Source organism: Orycteropus afer, unplaced genomic scaffold (assembly GCF_000298275.1).
Source record: "Orycteropus afer afer isolate SDZICR_OR568_19922 unplaced genomic scaffold, OryAfe1.0 scaffold00038, whole genome shotgun sequence".
Lineage (NCBI taxonomy): Eukaryota > Metazoa > Chordata > Mammalia > Tubulidentata > Orycteropodidae > Orycteropus > Orycteropus afer.
This window is the reverse complement of record NW_006921625.1, coordinates 7,350,922-7,360,397: the sequence shown is the minus strand read 5'-3', so window position 1 is coordinate 7,360,397 and position 9,476 is coordinate 7,350,922. Positions and strand designations below refer to the sequence as shown.

At 46.4% G+C, this 9,476-nt stretch overlaps 1 protein-coding gene across 1 annotated transcript in view; it reads right to left on the bottom strand.

Moving 5' to 3' along the window:
• The window catches only part of DHX32 (DEAH-box helicase 32 (putative)), a 44,194-nt gene that overhangs the window by 33,036 nt on the left and 1,682 nt on the right, over positions 1–9,476 (bottom strand). Inside the window, exon 2 of the mRNA XM_007936893.2 lies at positions 5,401–5,625. Coding sequence (XP_007935084.1) covers positions 5,401–5,625 — 225 coding nt within the window. The remainder of the gene's footprint in view (positions 1–5,400; positions 5,626–9,476) is intronic.

Here is a 9,476-nt window from a genome sequence, read left to right as displayed (position 1 = left end):
ACATCTCAGAAGCAACCACTTATTTGAGGAGGGCATGCAAATTGGCCAGCATTCCTGGACGTGGTGGTGACGGTAGTGCAGGGGTGATGGTGAGGGGCTGGGGATAGTGAGAATTCGTTGGTGATAGTCAGTGGAATCCTCCACGAGTTCTTGAGATCATATTTAAAACCAAACAAAAGCATCTATTAAGGATGTCACGTGTAACTCCATTGGGAGAGGCCTCGCAGACCCTGCCCGGTCTCTCCAGACTTCACCGCACCTTTTCTCTCTGCTGACTCTCCGTGTCCTCTTGCTGCAGTAAATCACAGCTGAGAGGGTGACTATCACCCAGTCATGAATCGTCCTGTGACTCATCGAACCTGGCGGTAGGCTTGGGAACCCCACACAATCCTCAATTCACCGCTTTCGAGAGAGAAAGCAAAGGAAGGAACACCATAACACCATTTATAGGCTGCTGATGTGGTCCAGGCCTTAGGCCACTGCACACGTTTCCTCAGTTCATCCTCAGAGTGACTGCATGGAGGCCACATGCCATATTTACAGAGAGGACGCTGGGGGTCAGAAGTGTGAACGGCATCTGTGCCGCTGCTGAGCGATGGAGTCTGCTGCCCTGGCCTCCGTGACTCTGGTGATGAAGTCCGCGTCCATCCTTAGGTCCTTAGGTGACCCGTTTTTGCTCTCTGCCTTTCTTTTTGTCCTTGTGAGCATCCCATATCTTGCCAAGTGAGCAGTGATAAACTGCAATCATTCCTTTCCTCAAACTTCACCCAGGGAATCATCTTGAAGGTTGCAAAGGAAGATGCACATGAAATCCAGATTTCAGACCATCGTTTGCTGGGGCTGATTAGCACGATATAATGAGTTCAGTTCCTAGTTTGACAGGAAACAAATTATTTTAATCTCTGCTACTTCCTTAATGTTAAAAATGAGGAGCTCTGGTAGCATAGTGCCTAAGGCATTTGACTGCTAACCAGAAGGCTGGCGATTCAAACCTACCAGCCGCTCCTCAGAAGGAAAGTTGGGGAATCTACTTCCGTAGTGATATCGCCTCAGAGACCCAAGGAGGGGCCGCTAAGAGTCGGCTCTGACTCATCGGCAGTGCATTGCATGGCGTTGTATTCCCTCCTCAGCAACACTCACCTAACCACCAGTCTCACAGGAGACAGCCTCCCTGTCTGGTGCAGGAGGCATGGGTGTCACGTACACATGCCCAGGCCTAGTGAAGAGGGGGAGGTGACGGCTTCTTTGAACCTCTCTAGACTCAGCAGGCAGGAGCTCTGGTAGCATAGTGGCTAAGGTACTTGACTGCTAACCAGAAGGCTGGCGGTTCAAAACCACCAGGTACTCCTTGGAAGGAAGATGGGGCAATCTACTTCCATAGTGATACTGCCTTGGAAACCAAGGAGGGGTCACTATGAGTCGGGTCCAACTCGGTGGCACATAACAACAACAACAACAGACTCAGCAAGCAGGGCCTGGCTCCCAGGTGAGCACGTCATGCTCGAGGAATCACCAAAACGTGCTATCTGACGCCTCCTTTTTTCTGCCTATCACAGAGATGCACTTCTGACCTTTGTGGTATTTACACACCATGTGTACAGTGCTCCTGAGAAGTCTACAGAAACACACAGGGTCAGTGCCAGCAGGAAACGCAGTTGTTTTATTCAGAACGCCTAAGACTAGATTTCCCAAAGCCCAGGATATCATAAAACATAAAAAAGTTTTATTGATAATAATATTTTCAAAAATTATATACATCAAGTTTGACCTTAAATGAGGATTTGGGAAACTCTCTTAAAATCTGTTTTCTAAAGGGTCAGTATTTAAAAATATGTGCCACTTCTACAAGGTATCTTTGTATCTAATGCGGAAGGACTATTTCAGGTATAAAACATTCAGGAATCCAGAAGATTAAGGCCAGAAAAAATCCTTAGAGAACAACGAGGGTGTTATAAACAGGGTCCAAAACATGGGACGAGGTATAAAGGTCAGCTTTACTAAGTGCTCAGTATATGCCCAGTACAAGAGTGGACACTAAGAGGTTACGAAACAAATAAAAAGGCACCATCCAGTACAGATGGCTGCACTCCATAACCAAGGCCCACGTGCCCTGACCTCGAGAAAATGGATCTGATTTGGGGTGATCTTTACAATGATGAACACAGCCAACACATGCACGGTGTGTCTGCTACAGGTCAGTCCCGTGACTGACTCATTTCATCCTGAAGAGAACCTGCTAAGTGAGTAGGTGTATTAATCCTCCCCACTTTACAGAAGAGGAAACCGAGGCACAGCCAGGTGAGCAGACAAGTCAGTAAGTGGTGGAGACACTCATTTCACAGCCACATTGCCTCCTCTTCAGAGCACAGGACATCAAGAGCAAATAAGGTATTCCTATCTCTTCTCAAAGGGGGCTCTGGAGTTGCTGTGGGCCTGTGTCCACCACTCAGACCCTGTAAGCACCAGTGCAATGTGTGCTGGTTCTGCACTGGCGAGGAGCTGGCAGGGTGGGACACACAGTACGATGCCCCAGCAACAAGGGCAACTGTGACAGGAAGCTATGACAGCAGAGGACCAGACAGCACAGCCACAGCAGAAGGAACAGAACTTGCCACAGCCAAAGCATGCCACTCGTTTCCACCCACCTTCACAGTGTGCTTGGCTGTCATCCCCACACGCCACACCTGAAAACAACTGTCCACATTAACCCAAACCAAACCTCCTGCCGTCGAGCCAATTCCAACTCATAGCACCCCTAGGGGATAGAGCAGACCTGCCCCACAGGGTTTCCAAGGCTGTCAATCTTTACGGAAGCAGATTGGCACGTTTTTCTCCCAGGGAGTGGCTAGTGGGCTCAGACCATTGACCTTTTAGTTAACAGCTTAATGCCTTAACCAGACCACCACCAGACCTCCTTATTCTCCACATTATGGAAGCACTACTACATGCAGAAAAGGAGTAGCAACATTTCCATAGCAACTCCAGTCCCTTCTCTGCTGCCAGAACTGCCATACATGGGTTTTTCCACCATGAAACAACACATGCAAGTCAAGCCCCAACACCTAATGGGCATTTACAAGGTGAGATGTGTCCTTGACCCACTCTGCCATGAATAGATTGCACCATTATTTCTCTCTGTGGCTACTGACACACAGACTGACACGGGTGTGTGTATGTATGTATGTGTACGTGTGTGTGTGTGTGCACAGAAACTTGTTTCCATACTAATGAAGATGAAAACTGTTGTATGATCTCAGTTTTAAAATGGCTACAGGCAAGAGTTCTTTACAAAGGGTTTCAAAGTCTATAAAACTAGCATCAAAGATAGAAAAATATATACGTTAATTTTAGAATCTAGTGGCATCATGGTTAAAGTGTTCGGTGCTGCTAACTACAAGGTAGGCAGTTCAAACCCATCAGCTGCTCCACAGGAGAAAGATGTGGCAGTCTGCTTTTGCAAAGATTTGTTGTTTGTTGTCAGGTGCGGTCGAGTTGGTTCCGACTCACAACAACCCTATGAACAACAGAACGAAATACTGCCTGGTTCTGTGCCAGCCTCATAATCCTTGCTATACCTGAGTCTATCGTTGCAGCCACTGTGTGAATCCATCTTGTTGAGGGCCTTCCCCATTTCCCCTGACCTTCCACTTTACCAAGCATGATAACCTTCTTGGTAGGAAATGGTCCCTTCTTACAACATGACCAAAGTAGGGAAAATGAAGTCTGGCCATTCTCGCTTCCAAGGAGCATTCTGGCCACACTTCTTCCAGGACAGATTTGTTCATTCTTCTGGCAGTCCATGGAACTTACAGTATTCTTGGCAACAATTCAAAGGCATCAACTCTTCTTGCGTCTTTATTTACAGTCCAGCTTTCACATGCATATGAGGCAACTGAAAATATCATCGCTTGGGTCAGGTGCACCTTAGTCTTCAAAGAAGTATCTTTGCTCTTCAGCACTTTAAAGACACGCTCAGTGCAATATGACATCTGATTTCTTGACTGCTGCTTCCATAGGTGTTGATTTAGATGGATAAAGATTTAAAGCCTTGGAAATCCTATGGGGCAGTGGTAGACACTAGTTCAGTGTTCACTTTACAACTGAATTAAAACTATTTGCAAATTGAAGGTCATGTAAAAACGTAAGGTAAAGAAAGAACCCGCCAAGCTTAGGGACTCCTTCGCTGTCTCATGGGGACGTGTCTTGTCCTGTCCAACTTGTCAACTACTTTCAAACTCTGTAGCACAGAGGTTTAACACACCTTTTGTATCACCCATGAACTATCTGCACAAGGAGTAATTGATAAACATGTACTAATTTAATGACTCAAGGACATGGTGGCAATAGTAACAGAAGGAACATTTGTAGTAAGTCCTGGTGACAATGCTTTTGCTCTGAAGATTCCCTGTGGTGTCACAGTACTCTGACCCATGCCTTCTGGCTCTGAAGACACATGTGAGAGGAAAAGCAGCCTGGCACGCCTGCGAGTCTCACGGACTCTCTGTGTACAGCCAGCTGGGCAGACATCTGGGAAGTGGATGTGAAGAGTACCTCCCTGCCCTCCTGCCAGTGGCTGTGCCCCTTGCTGTGCCAGACAGATGGGTTCTAGATGGGGAGACAGGCTGAGCCCGAGACACTTCTCTCCCCAGCTTTTGGGGAGAGACTGCTGGGCAGAGACCATCAGTTTCTAGGTAAGCTATGATGTATCACTGGTTGAGAAGCAGCCATGTCTCCAATTTCCCTTCTTTCTTCTTTGTACTAAGCTCCTGGAACCCTCTGCTCAAGGACACATCACAATAAACCCGACACAAAAAGGATCCTTGGAACCTGGAGGACTTGGAGCTGAACTGCCATGATGGAGGCTCATCCCAAGCTCCAGGAAGGCCCAGCAGAGGGTTTTCTGATCTAGACTAGGGGAGGGTCAGGGAAACCTTCCTGGAGGAGGCTGCCCTCGCCTAAGTCCGGAACAACTAGAAGGAATCAGCCAAGCCCAGGAGAGGTGCGGCATTCCAAGCCAAGGGAATGGCATGAACAGAGGCACAGAGGCAGGAATGCATGGGGCATGCAGAGAGTCACGTATGTCATTATACACGGGCGATGTGTGTGTGTGTGTGTGTGCATGTGTGTGGACCCACTGAGAGGCAGAGCTCAGGAAGTATAAGCCTGAAGAGCTGTGTGGGCCAATCTAACTAGCTGTACCTTTTTCCTGAGTTTTCTGGGAAGTCATGGAAGAATTTCAGACAAGGAATTCCCGATGAAGACAGTGTGGAAAAACAACTGGTACATGTAGGGCTGGTGACTGAGAGACCCATTTGTATCATACGCCACGATGCCTAGCACGCAGGTATCAGAGCCCACAGTGTGACCTTGCAGGACTGTTCAACACAAGCTAAGAGCCACCAGGGAGAGCACAGGAACCCCAAAAGCCAACCTCAGGATCGTTTCACTGGTGCAGCAGTTTTCAAAAGGGATCACGTAGCCAACTTCATGGCCAATGTTGACGTCCATCTCGTCTGCTACCCGGAGAGCGAGCTGGATGGCAGTCTGCTTGTGGACCTGGGTGCATACCACGCCCCCATGCTGGTAGTGGATGGAAAGGCAATATTCGGCACACCACTGAGGAACCTGTAGCAGGGAAGAGTCAGACACAATCAGTGTCCCCATGGAAACAAGGAAAAACCAAGGGACAGTATGGTCTTATAAAAACCCAAAGCAAACCTATTGCCATCGAGTTATTCTGACTCATAGAGACTCCACATAGCAGAGTACAACTGCCCCACAGGGTTTCCAAGGCTGTCATCTTTATGGGAGCGGCTGTCACATTGTTCTCCCAAGGAGCAGCTAGTGGGTGCGAACTGCCAACCTTCTGGAGAGTAGCCCAGTGTTTAACCACCATGCCATCAGGCTCCCTGCACTGTCTTACAGCAGGGCTTATCTTATAAACAAGCTCTTCTTTCACCAGTGAGCCACCAGGGGGCTGTGCTGTGTCCTGTTCAGTGAACATGAACCATCTGTGCTTAGGCACATAGCAGTTACTAGCAAATAAAGACACCAATAAACAGGAGTTAGCGGCAGCCACAAAAGTCGGACCCCCCAGACTAAGGAAAAGCCAATAAAACTAAAGAGCATTTTTTTTTTTCTTCTTTACTTCAGTTATGTTTCTGAAAAGATTAATGCATTTACCAAAAAAGGAGTGGGCAAAAAACCCCACTGCCCTGGAGTCAATTCTAATTCACGGTATTATTTCCTTCCTGGTTATAAGAAAGCCCCGTCGAAAATAGAGCTTCTGACAGCAAGTACTTTGTTTTAATCAATGTTAACAGCATCTATACTAAACACCAGCCACTCCTCGGAAGGAAGGTTGGGCAATCCTACTTCCGTAGTGATACTGCCTTGGAAACCCAAGGAGGGGTCGCTATGAGTCGGGTTTGACTCGACGGCACATAACAACAACAACAACAACATAATAAACACAGTGAATCCAAAGTAAAGCATTTACATTTACAATCTAAGTGATCAGAAACAAAATACCCAGAGAAGTCCACTCAGTGATTCCACAGTAGTGAAAGCTAAAATACACAAGCAATCTGTCATCAAAATACAATTAGAAATAATCAACCAACCCATGCAGATGTGGGAAGACGCAATACCAAGCTTTTCAGTAGTGACTGGGGTCTTAAAAAAGTGCCGGCAGCCATCCAAGGTGTTATTATTGGTCTCTCTCCGTCCAAAGCAAAGCAGAATGAAGAAACATAAAGATGCATAGAAACATAGACCATAGGACACCTGGACCACGGGAACCCCAGCCTCCTTGACCCTGAGACCAGAAGAACTAGATGGTGCCTGACTACCACTCGTGACCGCTCTGAAAGGGATCAAAGTAGAGGGTGGATAGAGTGGAGAGAAATCTAGAATAACACTCAAAATCATAAGGAAAGACCAGCTAGCTTGTCTGATAGAGACTGGAGGAGCCCCACCAACTGTGGCCCTCAGTCACCCATCAAGCCTCAACTCCCAGCCCAGCCAGAGCCAGGCCTACCATGTGGACAACGACACTAGAGGGGTAGCATTCACTAGAACAACGGGCCACACGAGACCCAAAGGGCAGCTTCTGCCCAGGGGTAAGGCTCAGAGGCAGGAAGGCATAGGGAAGAGGACAAACGGAAACAGAAAATGCGGGGAGGAGACGGGAAGTTACATTGTGGGGATTGTAGTCAGTCCAGAAACAATGTGTATGAACTGCTGAATGGAAAACCAACTTGCTCTGTAAACGTTCACTCAAATCACAATAAACAGTTTTTAAAAAATACATCAAGATTGCTCGAGTCATTTATTTTTAAAATTCTTTTATCTAAAATATATTACGGATTAATAGATTTTTCTCAAGTTCATTTGTACAACAATTATTATAGTACAAAGTACCAGATTCACCTATATGCTACAGTCTTAAGACGCTGTCAATAAATTCTGCTTCTTAACAAATATTTTAAAAATAAGTCATCACTAGAGTGCTTTTTTAGGAGCTCTGGTAACATAGTGCTGAAGGCACTTGACTGCTAACCAGAAGGCTGGCGGTTCAAACCCACCAGCCACTCCTCGGAAGGAAGATGGGGCAATCTACTTCCATAGTGATACCGCCTCAGCAACCCAAGGAGGGGTCGCTATGAGTCAGGTCCGATTCGATGGCACATAACAACAACAGAGTGCTTTTTATATAGATTTAAGGTACTTAAAAGTTTTAACATTTTTAATGATCTGAGTTTTGCTATTTACTAGACCGTATCATGGAATTCTTAGATTTTGATCCTCACTGTTATTCAAAGTATCCAACGGCAAACTGCGTTGATTAAAGGTGCAAACACACTTCCTCCATTTGAAGACAGGTACCAGCCTTGCAACAGGGTGATAACTAACCAGCAATACGTTACTGACCACCTAGGTTATGCTATGAAAGACAGAAGTCTAAGAAATTTGGAAACGAGACAAGACACACTTGGGACAGAGTGCCAGGCCTGGCTTTCCACTCATCTGCTACATGCAAACCACTGCTTCTCTAAGCTTTAGGCCGTGAGCAGACGGACCAGATGACCGTCATCCTTCAAGCCTGAGCTCGCATATTTTCTTCACAAGGCTTGCTGTGACTCCACAGGCATCAGATCCCAGAGCGTATTCTCAACGTGGCACATGGCATACCCACTGTGGTTCCTTGTCCATTTCTAGTGCCCACCTCAGCCCCAACAGGCTCTGAGCTCTGAGACAGCAGAGATGGCCTGGCTTGGTTAGCGGATGATCACAGTACTCAATAAATACTTGTTGAATGAACAAACTAAGTTTTTATACTTTACAGGTATATTTTTAAATTCTGTGATTCTGTACATTGTACCTGCATTGCTTCACCATTCATCAGTCACCTGATTCCCACCTGGCCATCACTGCGTTTGCATCATCAGTACACCAAGGGGATGACTGGAGATTCTCAGGCAGTCACCATTTAACATGTTTTAATGGCTCTACCTAGCACAGTGGCAGTGCCACGGGGTGGTACTACTACAGCAGTTACACAGCTAGAACTGTCGCTGAAACACCCTTACCCACTGTAAACCACTTGGTGATCCTATCTGTTTTTTCATTCCTAGGTCTGAGATAGCTACTTTCAAACTCCAGAATTCTACCTGCTTCTACAACAGACGACAGGCTACATCCCAGTTTCGGATTTTGTTTTGTGACTGCGTTTCTTTCTATTCATTGAATCGATTCTGCAGGATTAGGTGATTGTGGTATGCTTATAATGATATTAACACATATAGGCCTATAAGTATAAAAATGGACCAGTCTAACATTCCTAATTTCCCCATTTTACATTCCTCAATAGAGCAAATTATTTCAGGCAGAAAAATTAATTCAGAGATGAGGACATCCCTTCCAAATACAGTTAAAATACCCAGCAGAAGCCTGAACACATACATACATATTGTACTTAGGGTGGAGATGTTTGCTTACTGGGCCAAGTCACAACTACTGCAGGGTCCTCCCTCCACTAATCAGGGTTCTGACCAGTAACCTTTCAGTAACAGTTGCATGTGGGTAATGACAGGAAGTGATGTAATACAAACTGAAAGGCTCTGTGGGAACAGAAAGGAGGTGTAGCACACCTGCCAGACTGCCACATACCGTCAGAATCACTGGACACACCCTAATGCCTTACCAAATCTAAGTACTGGCTGAAAATAACCGATTCAGCCAGGGCTGGAGATGTGTGCACTTTGTAATTCCAAGGCACCCAGATCACAGCCCTCTCTGTATGTGTAAGAAGTCCTGTTCCTAAGGCTGGTGCTAACATTCCTTGCCCTGATGCTGATTCTCCTCTGGATGAGAACTTGGCAGCCGTCTTTTTGTCTCAGTGGAACTTCCTCCTCTCACCACTGAATTATGTGTCCATTAGAGACTTTCTCTTTGGGAGATATTCCCCCTTTAGC